The 21890-nt window shown below is 35.1% G+C and overlaps 1 protein-coding gene and 1 long non-coding RNA gene across 6 annotated transcripts in view; one reads left to right on the forward strand and one right to left on the reverse strand.

The window, feature by feature from the left end:
* Positions 1-21890, reverse strand: part of STAM (signal transducing adaptor molecule) — a 64945-nt gene that overhangs the window by 6179 nt on the left and 36876 nt on the right. For 3 of the 5 annotated variants that reach the window (XM_032243957.1, XM_032243960.1, XM_032243959.1), the window contains 10 exons: positions 21620-21695; positions 21443-21538; positions 18867-19013; positions 13525-13615; positions 11578-11770; positions 9887-9981; positions 6898-6986; positions 2807-2894; positions 2304-2358; positions 1584-1737 (listed from right to left, as the gene is read on the reverse strand). In XM_032243957.1, the coding sequence (XP_032099848.1) occupies positions 1584-1737; positions 2304-2358; positions 2807-2894; positions 6898-6986; positions 9887-9981; positions 11578-11770; positions 13525-13615; positions 18867-19013; positions 21443-21538; positions 21620-21695 (1084 nt within the window). Of the gene's footprint in view, positions 1-1583; positions 1738-2303; positions 2359-2806; positions 2895-6897; positions 6987-9886; positions 9982-11577; positions 11771-13524; positions 13616-16292; positions 16958-18866; positions 19014-21442; positions 21539-21619; positions 21696-21890 lie in introns of those variants that run through there. The other 2 variants (XM_032243961.1, XM_032243962.1) reach the window with 2 other exon arrangements.
* LOC116527140 overlaps positions 19514-21890 on the forward strand; it is a 25704-nt gene continuing 23327 nt past the window's right edge. The window contains exon 1 of the long non-coding RNA XR_004258405.1: positions 19514-20048. This is a non-coding gene — a long non-coding RNA (uncharacterized LOC116527140). The remainder of the gene's footprint in view (positions 20049-21890) is intronic.

The following is a 21890-nucleotide window of genomic DNA, read 5'->3' on the forward strand; positions in this document are numbered from 1 at the left end:
AAAGACCGAAGTCTTAACTACCCAAAGTCTGAAACATATAGTGTCCTAATTTTCTGCAGTATTCATTAGCTCCTTCCATTTAGTACTTTCGTTCAACAGACCCACATGGGGATCCAAAGGGTCTTCGTTATAAACACAGCTATACCAGTCCTCATACCTGTATTTTATCATTCTTCAAAAATTGAACATGAAGGTTTTTTGCTTCTCTGTCTCAAACTGGTGATCAAGGCTCTAAAGCAGGTGCCCTCTAGCCCCAAGTTTTTTGGGCCTAGCTGTTCATCTACAGGATGCTGGCCCCTCATTTCTGCTAAACATTAATCTGAACACAGTCCATGCCCACTCTACATGGAAAAAAATGGAGTATCTGGCTAGTTATTCCCTATATCCTCACCTTGCTGAGTTTGTGAAAGGGGGGCTCTTGAAATAGTTGCTTGGGGTGAAAAGAGAGCAGAGGGCTCTATATTGCCTTGCATGCTTTCTCACGTAAAGGAGGGAAGAATTCCAGAGTAAAGCAGTTTTAATTATGTACTATATTTTCTTGGTTTATAATAATAAAAATAAGGTTTTTACCTCATTTTTTTTTCACTGCATTTAAATTTTCCTTTTAAGGATAACTAGAAGTTTATTAGATGTTTAAGAGAGTTTTCCTAGCTCTAAAACATTTTGTGCTTTTTACAAAACTACTTTACTGAAATATGTTTGACCTGCAAAAGGCTATACATATGGCGTGTACACAACTTGATGGTTTTGGAGATAAACACCCATGAAACCATCACCACAATCTATACTATAAACATATGTACCACCTCCAAGTGTGTCCTCTCACTCTCATTTCTGTTTTGTAATAAGAGCACTTAGCATAAATAGACCTTTACATAAATAAAAACTCTGAAAGATTCAGTAATCATTAGAAATTCAACTGAAATTCAACAAAAACTAAGGTCTTTAAGTAAATAATTACATATGACACTTTAAAAATACAGGCCTCAACCCTGAAGATTCTGATTCAATAGGTCTGGAGTGGGACTGGAATATCTGTATATTTTTAAAAAGCTTGATGGGTGATTCTGCTACATACTCCTACATAAAAGCAGTTTCTTTTAAACAAACAAAAGCCTATTAGCATAATTACTCTATTATATACTGTAATTGTCAAGTAAAAAATCTGTTAAACTTTAATTCTAAACATTACTTTTAGAAAGTTTCACGCAGCTATTCCAAATAATCTCATATGCATTTGAGAATTTATTTATTTATTTATTTTAGAAACAGGGTCTCCCTGTTGCCCAGGCTGGAGTGCAGTGGCGCAAACACGGCTCACTGTAGTCTCAACCTCCTGGGCTCAAGCGACCCTCCTACCTCAGCCTTTTGATTAGCAGGGACCAAGGAATATGCCCCAGCCTGGTTAATTTTTTTCCTTCTGGAAAAGACAGGGTCTCACTATGTTTCCCAAGCTGGTCTTGAACTCCTGGTCTCAAGTGATCCTCCTGCCTCGGCCTCCCAAATTGCTGAGATTACAGGCATGATGCCTGAACACACATTTGAGAATTTAAAACAACATAATTGGGCTTTTAAAAGCTTACCTGAGAACCAGAAACACCAGATGACTGCATATAATATGGCTGATTCTGTAACTTTGCATACATGGAATACATGGGATCTTCGTTCATTAACTTGGTATATAAGGAAAGTGCCTCCATCACTTTCACATTAAGTTCTGAGAGTTCTGAATGTTTTCTGAAACATGACACAATAATGTGAAATATAGCTGTTGCTGAAATGATATAATGTTCTAAACAATGACACACAAAATATCAAAAATAGCAAAAAGTAGTACTAGTAGATATTATTAAAAATTTCACCTATAACAAAAATATCCTGCATTTTAGCCCTGAGGCAACCAAAAGTGTTTAAGGTTTATTAGGTGCTGTGCTGAGAGAACTCCAGCTTATCGTACCTGACTCTACCAGAAATAGCTTGGTTTGCCTAGTCACTAACATATGGGTCATTTGTGAGCTCTGATAATGCCACTTCAGCAAAGATGATTACACAGCTAGCCCTTGCTTTTACAAAGACCTATCTGTACTGGTCTTTTTGACTATATTGTAAAGATCAATCGAATCCTCACTTCAAAAAAAGAACAAATGAGTCTAATACTCAACATCTAGCAGAAGACAAGTGAATGAGAATTGGTTTCTCCAGAACATTTTTTTTTAAAACAGGCAGTTATAGCCCACTTTTCAGTTTATAGAGATAGCTTCAGGAAAGAAGGTATACAATATAATGTACCCATATTCTTTTACCTATCAATATCTTCCAGCTTTTCATCAATGAGAGGTCCCATCTGGTGACACATTGCTAAAATGACAAGATTTGAAGAAATATAAGAAAGTACAAGAAAAGAATGTGAACCTTTCATAGATATTTATATAATTTAAAGAAAAAAATTAATTTGGAGTAATAAAAATATACATTCATTAACCTTAGTCCACAGGACCCAAAACTGATTTTCTTAAAGTATAATGGTGCCAACTTAATCTAAAATATTAATTTCAAAATCTTAAAGTACATTTTTCATTTTACAAGATTCCAAAATATTGAATAGAACATGTAGTTTGGATAGAAAACTATAAGAATTCAAATTCTACCCAAGGTTTAAACTGCATATGAAAGTGAGCCTGGGTCAAGGAGAAGTAAGAAATGTTCGATTTTTAATATCATTTTCAAAACCCATTCTTTAACAGGACACCAGTTATTAACCTCTAAGTATTCTTTATTTGCAAGGTATATAGAAAACAAGTTTTACCTTCAAGATGAAGTAGTTCTGGTAGGTCTGGCTGATCATCACTGGGATCTGTACTTTGCAACATCTGTAGCAACTGGTCCATTTTATCCTACAGGAATTAAGTAGTTAATATAAAAAGTAACCAATTTTTACGAAACTTTATGTTCTCACTTTATTAACTAGACAAACTCTCAAAATTTATAGTTATGGAAACTCCAATTTTGCTTTTATGTTTTCAGTGTCCCATGTATTTATTCTCTTTAGAACCACATGAAATCAGGGCCTTAAAAGTGTTTTCTACGTATTTTTGAAACTGCTCAGGAAGCTGAGGTGGGAGGATTACTTGAGCCCAGGAGGTCAAGGCTACAGTGAGCTATGGTCTCACCACTGCACTTCAGCATGGACAACAGTGCAAGACCATGTATGCATGTATGCATAAATAAATAAATACAACTGCTAATAGAGATTCTCTTAAATAAGAAGAAATTGAGCCACTCTTAAACTTACAACGTGTGAGTTCTTCTACCTGTTATGTCATGCTAGAGGATTTTGCTTTGTTTCGGAGCAGCTTTAGCTTAGCCATGCCAACAAGTGTACTATCCATCTCAAGACGGCATTGCTTATGACTAACAACTTGCTCATTCCTTCTCCCCCATGGTGAATACAACAGCCATTTGAATAAGGCAGAGCTCAGCTGTATCACAGCTACTCTTCTAAGTGGGACTCTCAGGATTTATTCTACATTTTCTTTCTACCAGTAATTCAGTTAACCATAAAAGGAAGGAAGAAGACAAGTGGTTTCTCTATTTTCCTTTGTGGGAAAGGCTGGAAGGTATCTAAAACCAGTGACACAGATCTATTTCAGAATCTTTGGTTGTACAGAACAATGGAACTAATGAAACCATCATTACATAAACACATCTGTATGATATATAAGTACATATGTATTTATGTTTTTCAAAAAGTCAAAACATATCTACTCTACCATGACTACTACTAAATAATTACAACCCTTTCTCCGTGCGTGGTTTTTACAATGGTTATGCTACTATACATAGGTACATAGGGCGAATAAAGACTACTAATTCTAAGCAAAGTAATTACTTAAAATTTCAAAATTATGTTCTATGTAAAAGAAAAATAGCTTGAGAAATTAATCAGAGAGTGAAAGTGACATAAGTATATGAAAGAAACTCTTCCCAAGTCAAAAGAATTCTGTATTTTGAAATAAATACTAATTTTCAATGTAAATGATTCACAATTTCCTTTTAAGCGGTCTTAAAAAACAAAAGCACATGTCAGAAAGTTTGCGTACCACACACAAAAAAAGGTCAAATGAAAGTGTGAGTCGATTAACACACAGGTCGTTTCTGTTGTGTTTGCTTACAGAATACTATACAATATTTAAAATTATTTAGTGTCAACGAAATAGGGTTTCTAGATAGACCACCAGTCTGCCTCTGCAAGCATTTTCTTATATAATGCAATCACCCAAACATAACTTCCCCTAGCACAGGTGGATTTCTTGCCCTTAGTGCAGTCTTTCACAGTCTGTTTTGCTCTTCAAATTTTGTTTCTGTCTCCCACAAAAGACTGCTAAAAGCCCATAAACCCCTTCACATATTTCAAAGATAACATCTCATTTTTCATAAGTGTAAAAGGTTACAAAGGATAAGATTTCCAGGACATTAGTGTTGACATTTTAACGTAAGATGGTCAAAAATTCCTTTAAAGGGATTTAAACAATAGCAATCTGCTGCACTCACCATTACAATTCAAAACACAGTCTCTGACAGGTATTTCAAACTGTTTTTCTTCTCCTTGAACTTATCATATTTCCACTCAATTTCCCCCTTAAAATTGTATCCTAATATACTTGAAAGTCTACTGATGATCATATGAGATTTCTTTGCACTAAAAATACGTACACTGATAATACTCTAGGCGTTAGATACATTCATATGTATAATTATTATTATTAATATATTCTTATTTTTTGTTTTTATAGTTGAAAGTGAGGAGAAATTTGTTCATATAATCAAGCTATTATAGCAATATCATTAAGTTCTTTCAGTATCTTCTGAGTTCTATGCCAGGAATGACAGTGGTCTACTATTAAAAATTATTTTTAATGGACTAGCTGAAAATTCTCTTTGGTCCTGTTTTTAAAAGCAAAATCATGAAACCATTTCAGCTGTGTTAGCTAGTCATTAGAGTCATTACTTTCTTAATACCAACACCAATATTTGGAATCATCCCTGGTAATCCTCATACTTTGAGGCAATGTACCACGGTAGTCTTTACTATGGGCAAGGGGTAAGCCTTTCTTCCATAAAGCGGGAGAGGAGAGGGGAAAAAATGACAAATGGTAGGAGAGAATGTTCTCAGGAAGATCAATTTTAGGAAAGAATGCTATGGCAGTAAATGAGGATCTGAAAAGATTCTTTTTAAATTATCTACACCAGGGGTCAAGCAAATTTATTCTATAATGGCCAACCAGTAAATATTTCAGGTTTTGCAGGCCATATGACCTCTGTTGCTACTATTCAATTCTTCCACTGCTGCACAAAAGCAGCTACAGACAAACAATATATAAACAAACGTGTCTGCATTCCAATAAACAAGCAACAGGCTAAATTTGGCCTGAGAGTTTGCCATCCCTGATTTATACAGTGTGACACTTGAAAAATCCTGTATGGGCTGAGTGCAGTGGCTCCCACCTATAATTTCAGCATTTTGGGAGGCGGAGGTAGGCAGCAAGGTCAGGAGACCGAGACCATCCTGGATAACATGGTGAAACCCCATCTCTACTAAAAATACAAAAAATTAGCCAGGTGTGGTGGGATGTGCCTATAATGCAGCTACTCTAGAAGCTGAGGCAGGACAATCGCTTAAACCTGGGAGGCAGAGATTGCAGTCATCACACCACTGAACTCCAGCCTGGCGACAGAGTGAGACTCTGTCTCAAAAAAAAAAAAAGAAAGAAAAAGAAAGAAAGAAAAATCCTGCATGGTTTGCTAGTTGCATAGTTTAATGTTGTATTATTAATTCAACAGTTATGGTAATGTTTTATTTTCAAAACACAGTAAGTTTGAATAGAAAAAGACAACCACAAACAGGCTTTTTACTTTTTCGCAAACATGCTTAAAGATGAAAAAGGTAGCCAGTTTTAATCTTTTCTTCATATGCAGTAACAGCAGATATTTCTATAAAGCTTAAGTAAATAGGAGGGATTAACTCAATTCAAGAAATCGCAAATTTAAATCCCAATAATACAAATTTAGGTACCATTATGTGGCTCCAAAAATTACGGTATGTCACCAAGTTGTTATTATATTTTTGAGCATAATTACTAAAAATATACATTGTTTTAGGTGTGACAATAACATATGAAGACATTTAACATAAAATTAGCAGAAGCTTTTCCTCAAATACTAAAATGTGTTCAATACAAGGAGGAACCACGAATCATCTCCAATGAGATTCAGTACATTAGCACTGCTTTTATGAAATGATTTAAGTAGAAGTAATTTAATGACAACTTTATTTTTAGAATCATAATTTGTTTCATTCAACAGATAGTCAATGAGCATCCCTTCCTCAGTAATGTACAAACAATCTTAATATCCTTGTTGAGTAGTGGGGAAACAGTTCTTGCAGGATATCAACAGGAGTGTAAAAACCTGTTTTGCTCAACAATTTGACAGTATCTATTAACATGGAAAACATATAAATCCTTCGACTCAACAGTTTTACTCCCAGATATCTACCCTAAAGAAACACAAAGATAGATGTTAAAAAAAATCTCACTACGACACTGTAAAAATTCTAAACAACCTAGGCATTCAACAGTAGATTCAATAAATCATGATAAGCCCACTCTATGGAATATTCAACAGGAATTTTAAATGAGGCTCTGACATGGCAAACATAGGACTGGAGAGGAAGTTTCAAAAACAATCCACATCATCTATACTGCTTGAATTTTTATAACAAAAAAATACAAAATGTTTACAACAAAAAAACTCAAGTAATCAATTTTTTTTTTAAAAGCAAAACCATTTACGTTTCAATACAAAGTACTAACTTCTATCACCATGGAAACCACTTACCTCATCAATAAAGGCTGGTTCCGGCTCTGGTTCTATTGTTTCTACCTGAACATCATCACTAAATTGTACCGTCTTCTTCTCTGTTTTAACTGTAAGATATGTAAAAGTTATCTTTTCTTTATAACAAATTTAATATTCTGCTTTAAAGCACTTTAACTTCCAAGAGAGATCTGAGGATTTTTCTTATATTCCCAGCCAGCTGAAAGGCATACTTTAAGAAATAATTGGGCAGTAATTACTGCCCAAATAATTTGGGCAGTAATAACACAACATTACTTTATGAAATTCTATCAAGATTTCTTAATTTTCTCTTGTAAACATTTTCCATTTTCCATAAAAAGAGATTTCACTAAAAATAAGAGTTATATTTCTGAAAAAAGATTAATCACCCACTACATATCAGAGTTTAGTAAGCTGGAGGACAAAAGCAAACTTTTACAATGGCCTAAGTGAATTCTGCAATTTAAAATAAACTCCCTTTTTAAATTACCAATCCTTCAAGGAAAAATCTCATTTGATAGAAAAAAATCTGGTTTGAGAGAAAGATCACACTACTACAATGTAATGAATGGGAAAATCAGCTATGTATTCTCTGGCATGCCAGTTAGACTTTTACTAAGAGAATGACGTCCAGGCCAGTGGGGAACTTTGCAAGTGGCCTTGGTGGGGATCTCAGTTTTCCAACAAATCAGTCTGTATTTTCTAGTTACATAATATTATTTGACATTAAAAAGTGGTCATTGAGGGATCAACAATCCATTGGCTGGAAGCACATACTTTTCCTACTCACCAAAGCAATCTTTAAAAATTATTTAACATAATGGTAGCTATATGACAACCTCCATTGTATGATCTCTGTTGAGAGGCACATTCAACTCTAATGAACACACTTCCTTTCTTTATTTTTAATCCTTGCATCAACGTGGTCAATCAGAATTCATAAAAATATTAAGAATTACGATGAAAAGGGAGATGGGAGGGGGCAATTTAAGGAAGGGAAGTAATGCTTATTAAACTATTGAATATGCTTGATGGAATATTACATTTCCTCCAATGAATCTCCAAAATAATCCCGTAAGATAAGCCCATTTTATAAATAAGGTGGTTTGAAAAGATTAAAAACTCTTGTAAAACGGAAAGCTTTTAATGAGAAAGCCTGTCTATTAATGCCAATCTATCTTCCTCTACTAGCCCACACTTCTGAAATCTGGCCTGTGCTTCTGATTTTACCCCGAGAACATGAAGTCACTTACGTACTCTGTGTGGTGTGCTTCTATATAACATAGAAATAGCTTAATCTCCAACCTAAGAAATATAATCATTCCATTCAAGTCACCAAAAGCAAAATTCTACATACAAAATCAGTTTCATCTGATTCATTTTCCTAGGAAGGAAAAGAAACATCTCCTGCAGACATTTTTGCTTTTTGTATCTTGAGCTATTACAAGTAGAAAGCTGGAATAGCACCGCGTTGGCCTTTGCCCATAAGAAAACACATGGCAGACTTCATATTCTAACAGCTCTTGATACACAAGTTTGCAGCCCCTTTTCTTACGAGAACTAATACTATAAGTGTATAAAAAACATTATTTATATACAACATATAACAAAGCATTTTCACAATATTTTACTGTATCTCTAAAACAAAAGCAAGCTAAACAGGGCAGCTATTTCTATTTGACAGGCTAAGTGATAAGGGCTTCTATTTCCTCAAAAGAATGATGCTCTGGGGTTCATGCTAGCGCCTGCTCTCCACCCTTGAGAACTACAACCCTATTACATAAGCTGTGATGCTTCGTTTCTGTTTTATATTGTCCAGAGTGATAAAACATAAGAAGAACTAGAAAACTCATATTGAAACTGCATTGCTATATGACTTTAAAAAAAAAAAGGTGAAATGACTCCAGGATCTACATGAGATTCTGGACCTTATTTTGAATGGAATTCCAAGCAATTCTATCCTTTCCAAGAACTGATTCAGGACCAAAAAAAAAAAAAAAACTCCAAAAGGAAATAAAACATTATTACCAGCCCAGGTTATTAAAAAGTCAGCACACTACGTAATGCCATTTTAAAAAGGTGGACATATTTTTGAATTCTCACAGACACAGAAAACATCATTGGAAGACTGGGTCTCACCAGTCTGTCTCTATAAAAATAACACCAGACACCCTGGCAATAACTATGAGAGCCCATCATTTTCTTAAAGATCTGTAATTTCTGGTTTGCTGTTAAAGCCCTCTCTTTCAAGAAAGGTATCTCTTTATTGTTAACACATATGTTTCAGTATCATTTATTCTATAAATATTTATGTAGTATGTATTATGAATAAGATTCACTACTAGGAGCAGCTAGAAATAAAAAGATGACCAGGACAAAGATTTTTTTTTTTTTTTTTCCTTAAAATTCTTATAAACTAAAAAACACCTAAGCATCTTGCGGTTTGTAATTTTTTTTGATCCCTTCTATCTAGCATTAAAATAAGGTAATATGAGCTATTTTGCCAAATAACTGTAGCATATCAACCTATAAGCTCTTTAAAAATTTTAAACATTTTATTATCAATCCAAATCTTTCTAGGCTGGTACATATTTTTCTGTTTTCCTAAACAGAGGAAGATTATGACTTAAACTTTGCTTAGGGTTGGGCGTGGTGGTTCACACCTATAATCCCAGCACTTTGGGAGGCCGAGGTAGGCAGATCACAAGGTCAAGAGTTCGAGACCAGCCTGGCCAACATGGTAAAACCTCGTCTGTTCTAAGAATACAAAACTTAACCAGGTGTGGTGGTGCGCGCCTGTAATCCCAGCTACCGAGGAGGCTGAGGCAGGAGAATAACTTGAACCCGGAAGGCAGAGGCTGCAGTGAACACAGATCTCACCACTGCGCCCTAATCTGGGTGACACTGCTGTAAAAAGTTCAGTTTACTCAACTTTCATTAAGAGGAGGATTAGAAAACATCATTTATTGGCAGGCTGAAAAATACTTACTCATTTCTGGTTCAGCAGTGAGATCTGCAGTCACAAAATTAGAAGGAAATAACCCTATGCCTTGATGGGTTTCACCTTTCCACCAGTTAGGATCACTATAACGAACAAAAAACAGTGCTTAACCATAACAAACATTTTTATTTCCATAAATCTTTATCTTTTGTGGTATTTAACTTACACTATTACAAAATTTGAATCTTACAATAACCCACTGAAAAAGCCAGTGAATCTTTCTTTATAATAAAAGAAGAAGAAGCCTCAGAAAAGGTAAGCAGCACACAGTTGTTTATCTTTTTGACTGTTGATGCATGCCTTGTAGTTAAGGACTCTCTCCAAAAAAAAAAGGCACCCATACGAAAAATTGTCAGCTTCAGGTGGTTCACGGGTTCCAGAGTAAGAACCCTTTGTAATGAGATCTACAGACAGGCTCTTACCTTCAGTCTCCATTCCTAAATCATTGCTCTTTCTAGTACACAGCAGCAAGTTTTTTTTTTTTTTCTCCCAACAGAACAAATATGAAAGATGACACTCTTCACAGTGTAAAACATTCACAAGGAGTACACCCCTAGGTGTAACCTCTAGTACATGGAAAGCTAGCGAGCACTCAATGTTTCTGAAAAAATGGATGCAAGGTTTTGTGGAATTTCTAGCTAACCAACTCAAACTTTACTTCATTTTCTACTACTCAAAATTTAAAAAATTAAAATATGTCTGAATGTATGTGTCCTCCCAAAATTCACAGGTTGAAATCCTAACCCCCAAAGCGACGGTATCAGGAGATAGGACCTTTGGAAAGTGATTAGGTCATTAATGAGAATAGCGACCTCATAAAAGAGAACCCAGAGAGCTCATTTGCCCCCTGCTGCCATGGAAGGACACAGCAAAATTACAGCCTTCTACAAACCAGAAAGTGGGCCTTAAACACACAGTGAATCTGTTGGGTCCCTGATCATGGACTTACACTCCAGAACTATGAGAAATAAATTCCAGTTGTTTATAAACCAGTTTGTCTATGGTAGTTTGTTATGGAAGCCCAAATGGACTAAGGCAATAAGTTAAAGAGATACCACAGGAATAACTTTAAATCAATTTGAGCTGATTTTTAAAAACCACCTACAAATTTTAGTACCTCATTATCAGCAACAAGCATCAGTAACAATTCATTGTCAAGTACAACATCACAAAGCTATAGTAAAAAAAAACAGATACACTGATATACTGTATCACCTCCTGAATGATAATGTAAATGTATAATTCCATATGAAATAAATTTGTTCCACATGGATATACTGTTATATGTAAAACAAACAAACAAACAAACAAAAACTCAAGAGTATAGATTTCTCACAAATTCTGTAAGTACATATGCATATTTAGTGCTTTTCTAAAACTGTAACTTTTAAAATAATGTAACAATCTACATTGCTAGACGGAACCAAAAATGAATAGATTAAACTAGGCCTCCCAAACAAATTAAAAACTATTTAAGTAATAAATAAGAAAAAAATTAAACAACAAAGTAAAAATCCACAGAGAATAACACAACAAGCAAATCAGCCAACTGTCTTAACAGAGAAGCATCTGGGCCGATATTTACTATTATATTTGGTAACTGCAATCAACAGGAATAATATGAAACACAGAAGCCATACCTATTTTCATATAAATTTTCAATGTATTATTAACATTACCTGTCATCAAGAACTGTAATAATTTCTCCAGCTTTAAAAGTAAGCTCATTATCTTCAGCAGCTTCAAAGTCATATATAGCACGAACTTTTCGGCCTTCATGCTGGTGGTTACCTAAGAGGTTGGACGTGCTTGGATACAAAGTGGAAAGGGTCGTTGACTGCTGCCTTTGTTCCTTGAGGGACAACTCAATGGCTAGAAAACAATGAGTTTTAAAAGACCCAAAAATGTTATTATATCCAACAATCCAGAGAAGTAGGAAAAGATATCAAGGTAAAAGGTATTCTTCTTTCAATAGCATAGTTAGAAACTAGAACATATCCTGATATATTGAACAAAAATCATTTTGTCAGTTTTATTCATTCACTCACAACTGAAAGTTTAAAAATAAATTAACCACAAAGGAACAGAATGATAACTCCTATTTTTACCGAACAAATACAATTTAAATTACTCTGGGTAATTAAAAAATATAACCTCTTAGATCTACTTTTTTTTTTTAACAGCAGATATTTTGTATTTTTCTTGACCTTTTTAATGTATTCCTATAGCTTAAGTTTTCAAAATAATCATCAAAATTGCCTGGAAAGTCAATAGTATGAAGCTTCACCACAGATTTACTAAATCAAAGCCTTAAAGGCAATCTCTGAGAATCAGGATTTTATTGCTCCAAGGGTAATTCTTATCAGTCTAAAGACTCAACCTAACAAATCCTCCAAAACAGATCTCAAATGAGTCTCCTCTGTCTCCACCACTACCCCCGCAGTGCGGACCATCACCATCTGTTAATCAGAGTCTGCAATGTAATCTCAATGCATCGATTATGCTGCTTTCAATTCAACCCAGACACCTTTCTGCTCTTCCATTCTTGTTTTAGATTAATAAAGGAACAAATATGAAAACAAAACTTTAAAGGTATTAAAAGTCAATATAGAAAATTATCTTTTAGGACCTTGAAGTAGGGAACAGTATTTTTTAAAAGCCACAAAAAAGTAAAAATCATAACAGAAAGGCAAACAACTTTAGTTGTCTCAAAACTTAAAATTTCTACTTGATAAAATACACCATTATCAAAGTTAAAGTCAAAAACCAGGAGTAGCTATCTACAATAACTGTAACATGTAACAAATTAATATTTCAAATAAAGACATCTAAACGTCATTATTTTATTTAACAAAGGCAATTTACTCAAGAGAAAATCAGAATAGCCATTTCATATATAAAAAAGGACTCAGTCTCACTAGCAATAAAAAAAAAATTAAAATAACAGGACATCATTTCAAACCTACCAGATTCACAAAAGTTAAACTCTTAAGACTCTCTACCAAGTGTTGTCAGAGATTAGTAATAACAACTTTCGTACATTGCTAAAGGAAAGGAAATCACACAACCATGTATGGACCAATGCCATGATCCAACAATCTTGCTTTTAGTCACATGTAACAGAGATAATCACATATATGTGTGCAGAGAATATTTATAAGAATATTCACTGCAGCTTTATTTTAATAAAAAAAATCAGAAATAATCCACATATTCATCAGTAGGAAGACAAAAATATGGTACACCCATTAGTAGACTGAAATATTATAGAACAGTAGTCAATCAATGTATATGTCACATGAATAGATCTCAAACATAATGTTGCATGAGAAAAGCAAGTGGCAAATGGCACTTAGAGTGTACTATTTATGAAAAACAAACTGTTAGACACAAACATCACTCGATATTGTTTTTGGATACACAGTAAAGTAAAACTGTCATAAAAACATAGACTGAAAGGACACGTGTGACAGTAATTGCCTCTCGAGAAAAGGAAAGAACATTGAGGAGGGAAACAAAGTCGATTTCCGCTTTAGCTATAATGTTCTATTTATTTTAACTTTAAATATCTCAGAGGAAAAATAGAGGCTTATCCTCTTCCCACCATCAGGGACTTAAAAACGCACCTTTTGCTAAATCTTCTTCTTCTTTTTTGTTAGCCACAGTACCAGGATCCTTGGCTACAAGAGCTGGGCTTGCTTTTGCTTGCTCTGCAGCCTAACAAAAAAAGAGGAACACAGTATTTGAGGGTTGTTATCAAATTTTCCTCCTTTTGCTTACCCTAAGAATTTGCAAGACCTTTCTCATCAATCTAGCACAGATTTCTGAAAGAAGAAATCCAAACTGCAGCAGCTTCCACCTTGAAGGGAGAGGAAAAAGAATCAAAACTGGGAACACAGGGAGACAGCAACTGGAGACTTAGAGGAGGCAGCCTAGGCACACTCTCCCAGGTTTGTGTCAAGAGGTCAACTAAAAGCGCACAGTACACAAATCAGAGAAGATTTCAGTGTGTTTAGAAGAACTCCAAAACCAGAAATGGGGCTGGGAGAGAGAAAGAGATACTTATTTTAAACACAAATAGTTAAAAAAAAATTAAAATATCTATTAATACTTGTAGTTATCATTTCCTTTTGGATCAAGTGTCAGAATGGTATCCTCAGCAACTCAGATTTATATATAATGATATAAATGCTTAAAACTCCTATTTTGTAAGCCAAATTACAAATAGTTAATTCTGACAGTATTTCACTGACTACCTTAAACAAATTGTGTAAATAACGGAATGCACAGCAAATACATAAATCAATTCACGCTTGTGGAATTACAAGTTTCTAAGCCTATGGGCTCCTTGGCCTTTCAGTTTTTGCATAGCATTGAAGGCAAATCAGAATTTAGCCTCTCTTACCAGTCTCCTTTCCAACCATTCTACCAGTTACCAGAAACTGCCAGCAGTTCCTGAGCAGTCTATATACTGGTAGTTTACATGTCTGACACTCATTTGCTTCTACTTACAATGCTCTCCCACTCTAACTCCTTTTGTTCCATTCACTTTTTGCCTTTTGAGTTTGAACACATCACTCAGTAATCAGCTAAACTATCATTCTCAATGAAACATCCCTAAACCTGTTAACAACACATTCTCTTGTTTGCTCTTATGACAACACCTTTAAACAAGGTGCTGTGATATGAGTGGTTAAGAATGTAAGCTGTGGAGTCGGGCAGACATGAGTTCAAATCCCAAATCTGCCATTTTCTAGCTGGCTGACATTGGGCACGTTCGCCTCTTGGTGCCTCAAGTTCCTCATCAATAAAATGAGTACAATAATAGCACCCACAACTCATGGGCACCTTACAGCCTATTTAGAGTATTAAATTAACACATGTGATTCCGAAATCAGATGAGATGGGCTCATCCAGGGTTTAAAGCAAAAAGTATATAACATGACCTCCAGGGGTTTATAATGTATGCAGAGGTAATACACATGACAACTACAGCATGAATGGACTTCTACCTCTACAGATGTTAAGTTTCTATATTTTATTTCAAATATTAACTCAAAGTAGATCATGAAAAGTTATGAATGTATATTGTCATTCCCAGAGCTAACAATTTAAAAATGGAATTCTAAAAAATATTCCAGTTGCCACATGTATAGTACTTAGAACAGTGGCTGGAACACAGTAATAGGCAATAAATCTCAGCTTCTGTTATAATTATCTGATTACATATCGTCTCCACAACCAGACTGTATGTTCCTAAGGGAATGTACCTAAATATTACAAGCAATCAGTAAATGTTTGTTGAGGGTATGAAAGGCAAAATAATCAATATTATATGAAAATACAGTTCTACATTCTGCACTTACTGAATTTCATATTGTCAAACAAATGCACAGGCATTTATTTTTAGAAGAGCTAAGAAGAAAAACCTTTTTGGTGTTACTGAATACAACTTTAAACACTCACAATTCTGACCTATCTCTAAATTTTCTTTAGATACTGTTTTAGTTATCAGACACTTCTGAAAACTAAATGTATGCCTGGTCAGAAATAACTTTTATGGTTTATATAAATTTTTGTTCATAATCTGGCAAACTTCACAATTAGATATATTTGAACTTTCATGGTGTGTGAAGAAATCTCTATCAGTTGAGAAGAAAGTGCAGAAACAGGCTATGTGAAGCCCCACATTCCTGAATTGCACTTTTAATTCAAAGTTCCTTTCTATCATCAGGTTCTAAATGCTGCAATGAAACTTGTCTTATTAAGTAGCCAAATACAGCAGTGGTGCTGCTAGCCTACTTCTATCTCCACATCAAAAGTCAGTGCTACCAGAACTGCACCACCATGAGTCAGGTGACTTTCTGACTTTTCTTAATATTTTTACATCATATTCTTCTGTACTCAGATGAAAAAATATATACTTAGAAAAATATGTCTTCAGAGGTTTTTGTTGAGTCTGCCCTAACAAAAATCTAGTCTGATGAAAACACAGTAATGACTTACATAACTAAATAGCTTTAAACTCTAGAGGGAGTTCTGCAATTGAACTTAGATGATTTATTTTTTTCATTTAATGTGAAGCTCGTTACATGTAGGGCTTCTAATAAGCTTTTCAGAAACCACTAAAAAAATCATTCTATCTCATCATATTTTACTTTATATATATTTCTCATAGGTGAAATATAGCAACTATGACAAGATTAGTTGTTATAACATCTAGATCAAAGGATGAAAAGTAAGTCCAGTCTTTACTATTGCCCTTCTGTGTCCTGAATCTCATGAGCAAGAGAATACGCTCATTTCTCTACCATCAAGACATAATGCTCTTGCCAGTGTTCACTCTACTTCTTGTACCTGGAAGCCTAGTCTGGACAGACACTTATCCACTAACCTCTCTATCAAAGAAGGCAGGCTCGGGCTGTGAAAAGAACACTGGACTGAGAATCAGCATGCCTGTGTTCTAGTTCCAGCTGTCAACTATTAGCTGTGGCCCTGGACAAGTCATTTAACCATTCTGCGTCTCAGTTTCCTCATCTGCAAAAATGAGCAGATTAGATTAGAGGCTCCCTAAAACTGTTTCCGTGGCTAAGATTCTAGATTAACCAAACAAGGGTACATATGGCACAATCATTAATTCTTCTTCCTTTTCTTATAAGAGTAATTCCCTCTGTGGACTGAAATGCAGTTTACACTTGCACTGAAGGCTGTTCTCTAGAGCAGCAGTGCTTCTCAAACCTCAATGTGCATACAAATCCTCTGAAGATCTTGTTAAAATAGAGATAACAAACCCATAGGGCTGGAATGGGTTCAATCATGTTGCATTTCTAACAAGCTTCCAGGTCATGCCAGTGATGCTGGTCAAACCATGTTTTGAGTTAACAAGAACCGAAGACTTCAGATATTTAGTGGACTTGCATTTTCTCTACCTGTTCTAGGTGGGTTCACTGCAGTAAGTCTACTCTTTAATAAATAAACACTGTATCTGTTGTCAAGGAATGCATAATGTCTTGGATCATTCTGCGTACGATTATTCCTTAATTACACAGATTCCTTTTTTTTTTTTGAGACAGAGTCTCACTCTGTCACCCAGGATGGAGTGCAGTGGCATGATCTCGGCTTACTGCAACCTCCACTTCCCAGGTTCAAGTGATTCTCATGCCTCAGCCTCCCACGTAGCTCGGACTACAGGCACTTGCCATCATGGCTGACTAATTTTTGTATTTTTAGTATTCACCATGTTGGCCAGGCTGGTTTCGGACCCCTGACCTTGTGATCCACCTGCCTCAGCCTCCCAAAGTGCTGGGATTACAAGTGTGAGCCACTGCCCCTGACCAATTATACAGATTCTAAAACTATACTGAGTAGTAAAACCAGCTATCAATTATGAATGAATGAATTTTCAAAGACATAATTTATCATTGTAAAGCCAATCATAAACCAAAAATGTTTAAGAAGAAAAATATCCTTTGCTTACTTCGTCTCCCAGATATATTTTTGAGTCTTTGCATCTCAAGAGCACTCAGATAAACTGAAAATGCCTTGGGAAGAAATTCCACATAGGTCCAGATAAATGTAGATAAGCTACATGACTCCCTGAAGTGGTCAAAACATAAGCCCTCTACACTCACAGATTTCCGTTCATGGTTTCACACAGCTCATTATAGTCTGTCCCAGTCAACACACTAGGGAAAGACAGTGTAGTAAATCAGTACATATTTTAAGCCTCTTCATTTAGTTGATCATCCTAAAGGAAGGTTACCTAAAATAGAAATAGGAATAAGAAAGATATTCCTTGATTTTTTTTTTCTATATGACAAAAGTTAGAGATTGAATTTTTTTGGCACAAGGGCGGGCAGGAGTGGAAAGTTAAGCTATTTAGCCATATCCCCTGGGGAAAGAAAGACTTATATACTGGTCAGCTCTTATTAAGGAAAAACATGCTTCAGGTGCTTCTCTTTCCATTGACCCCTTCTACATCCTTCTCATGTTAATACAGGAATGCATAAATTTCCTCACCAAAAGAATCTCTCAAGTCATCCCTAACTTTTAAGGATATCTTGAATTTGGAGCTGTCATTCTTTGTAGATAATAACAGCATTAAGAGCACGTAACAAGATAGTGTTACCTATTTAATAAAGCTATTTGGTGTACATTATTAAAACTGTACTAGACAGTCTGGTGGCTCACGCCTATAATCCCAGCACTTTGGGAGACCAAGGTGAGTGGATTACAATGTCAGGATTTCAAAACAAGCCTGGCCAAGATGGTGAAATCTTGTCTCAACTAAAAATACAAAAATTAGCCGGGCATGGTGTGGTTCGCCTGTAATCCCAGCTACCTGGGAGTCTGAGGCAAAAGACTGCTTGAACCTTGGAGGCAGAGGTTGTAATGAGGTGAGATCATACCACTGCACTCCAGCCTGGGCGACAAAGTACGGCTCCATCTCAAAACAAACAAACAAACAAAAAAAACCCAAAATATTCCAGGTGTGGTGGCAGCTACTGAGGAGGCTGACTATAGTCCCAGGTACTCAGGAGGCTGAGGCAGGAGAATCACTTGAACTCGGGAGGCATAGGTTGCAGTGAGCCAAGATCGTGCCACTTCACTCCAGCCTGGGAGACAGACTGAGACTCCATCTCAAAAACAAACAAACAAAAACTATATCAAAAAATTTCAAAAATTACAAAATGTTAAACCAATTCATTTGAAAGAAATAGGGACAGCATAAAAGTAAAGGTTGGAGAACATTAATATTCTATTATAATACTTTTCTGGCACCTTTGAATGCCAGAAAACTAGTATTACTAACTAGCAATACAACCAGTTACTAATACAATTAGTATTACTAATGAAATTCCTCTGAAGTGGTAAAACTTACCTGGGAATTAAGAAAAAAGATTCAAAAAAACATAGCTATTTAAGAAAAACAAACTGTAGCACACACATAACTTCATTCACAACATACCTGAGAGCCAATAGCTGGGAATGTAACTCCTTGTTCCTTGAGGTTCTTAATCATTGCTGATATTAGACTAAGCTGTGGGTCATTCTTAAATTCATCTGTCCATTCAACCATAAGAGCCTTTAATTTTTCACATACTTTAGGATGACCCTGTAAAATAGAAAAAGAAATGAAAGAGCACCAATTTCCTAGCCAATGATTTAATATCGACATTTTAAATATAAAAATTATAAAGTTACAGATACTTTTTGAATCACAAATTACTCATAGCTATAGACAAATAAGAAAACAGAGTTATTAGAAATAAACTAATGTTCACATTATGAAAAAAAAACCATCATATATATCTCACTTCAAAATTAAAGCAATAAATAGGTAGTAACATTTTGGAGATCTTAAAGGACTTTTCAGAGTATGTTGCAATGAAGCAAGGTTTGTACATCAGTAAGCCAACAAAAAGTGTCTGTTTGCTTTTCGCAAAGCAATAAAAAAGTTGGAAGGAGACAATAAATGATATAGTTCCTGTATTTCTAATTCCTGACTTTTTAATGTTCATGACTCTGCAGTTTTTCCATGATGCTTAGTTATCTGGGGCCTAGTTTGAGGTACACTGCATGTTAATCATCTTGAAAATTTGATTCCTTCAAAATAATGTAACTCTTTATGGTTGATGTATAACAATGATTCAAGTTAGTCTAAGGTAGGTGTACAGGGCATTATTTTTCTGTATTAAAGAAAGAGATAAATGTAGTGCGTTTTCAAAATAAATTATTTTATTCATTGCTTATTAAGGGAAAAAAACATGGTCAGTTCATTAGAATACTGATGTAGCTTCACAGTGGCAATAATTTGATCAATTATTATTTGATGTGATGGAAATAAAGAAACCTTCACAGATATCAGAGAAAAGTGAAGATAACTCCTCTATCAAATGCCATCAATGTATTTCAAATCATCGTTTACTAAATAATTAGCTTAAGCTTTTAAAAATGGAGAAGGCTAGACTTTTAGATTACTCTATTAGAAGAAAAAGAATTCTTCCTAAGTGCATACAATCTGTATTTTGGCCAGGGAGCATATAATGGATTTGTAAATGCTTTACTGAGACTAAGCATGAACTTAATTTGGGTAATAAAAAGAAAATTTTTAAAAGGGCGGGATGAGTACAAAACCAGTATGTTCATAGTCCTCTTGCCTATAGGTAGTTGTTTTTCGAAATGGTTGTTTGCACTGTTATATACAAGTTTGTATACTACATTTTTCACCTACATTACAAAAAACATGGTATTAGAGTCTCTTCATAAACAGCTGTACATCTTGATGGACATTCAGGACATTAAAAGACAACGTTTATTAATTAGAAGAAAATAACTAAATATAACTGCATAAATCAGGAGAGAAAAAGAATGAGCACTTAACCATGATGTTTGAAAAGTACAGAATTTTGAATTCTTAATATATTTCTATACTTCTTTTTTCTACTGTAACCTGGAACTACTAGTTTTTCCCAAAAACATGAGGCATTTTCCCTTTTAACATACAGAAACCTTTTCTTGATTTATAATACTCCCCCTAAAAAAGCCTAAAATAATTACCTTTAGAATGCACAATTCTTTACTAGGAAAACTCACATATTACTAATTTAAAATTTACAAATTTCCTGAATTGTATGGTTGGAATTCTACATGCAACTGAATGGGCAGTTGTGGGGTACCCCAGTTCTCCCTGCTTTCTTTCTGTGTCCCAACAGAAAAACAGAGTGCCTTGACCCGCTCTGGGACCCAGCCAGCTGCACGTTTTCCACCATAGGTTTGGACCCAAACTGGGGCCCCGGACATTCTCAGGCACTGATAAAGTCATTCAGGCTGTTGCCCAAAGCACAAGAAGATCAAATATGTTACTAAACATGTAGAAACCAGCCCCAGCCCTGAGCCAAATTCCTTAAAGCCTCCTATAAACTGCAGCCCTCGTGCGTAAGTTCCCTAATAAATGCTTTAGACTGATCACCCTGGCATTTAGTGCTTCTTTTTTTGGAATCACAACTGGCCCTATCTGGAACAGTTTGGGGCAGTTCCTTGTGGGAACTCCCCCGCCACCTCTTTTGAGGCCACTCCAGCTGTGGGTTCAGCCAGTAAGAACAGCACTATAGTATTAAAATCCTGTGATGGCCAGGCAGTGACCTTATTGATAAAGATAAAAGAAGTTGAACAGTGCCACAGACTTTTGGCAGTATTTCTGAAAGGTTTTACATTAGGAAAATACCTTGTGGCTAAAAAAACAGTAGCTAAAATAGATTGATATTATTTAATTAGATATAGAAACACATGTTTTCTTACCAGATGAAAGTATGATGGAGAAGAACAGGCTAAAAATACTCTAATATGGCTTGGAAAAACTAACTCAAAGTTACATGAATCTGTAATCTCTTCAGCAAAACATAACATTTATTTACATACTGGACAGACACAGCCTAGAAAGGATTTCTTAAAAAGCACAGAATCCTGTGTGAAGATTTAAACAATAAAATATGTGAAGAAAGAAGACTGCCATAATTAATTTCTGGAAATAATGCTCCTTACCTTATTTAATACGTTGCTTACTTCACTAGCAAAATCTCTTGAACATACTTCTAAATGAAAAATTTTGCCGCAGTTTGATACACATGCTCCTAGAAGCTAAAAGCACAAAATCAGAAGTTAAAGGGACTCCATTGCAGCAGACAATTTTGTGGTATAGGTTAAAATGAAACCACTCACAGTCAAAGCTTGCATAGCAACGTGAGGATCTTTGTGGTTCACTCTCCTCATAATAGACCGAAGACAATCCTTAGGTCTAAAAAAATGGGAATAGTAAAAATTACTTAATAATTCATCTAGCTTCCCCCTGCCCCTTAACCGTTATAGACAAAAGACTATGATACAAAAGGGAGAATATGATAAAGTGGAGCAGTTTAATTTTTATTAATGACATGGTTGAAAAACTGTAAACTAGTTCCTTTAAATTTTTCTTCCTTTTTTTTTTTTTTTT

The sequence above is a fragment of the Sapajus apella genome, unplaced genomic scaffold (genome assembly GCF_009761245.1).
Source record: "Sapajus apella isolate SASKATOON/1434 unplaced genomic scaffold, GSC_monkey_1.0 scaffold53, whole genome shotgun sequence".
NCBI classification, from domain to species: Eukaryota; Metazoa; Chordata; class Mammalia; order Primates; family Cebidae; genus Sapajus; species Sapajus apella.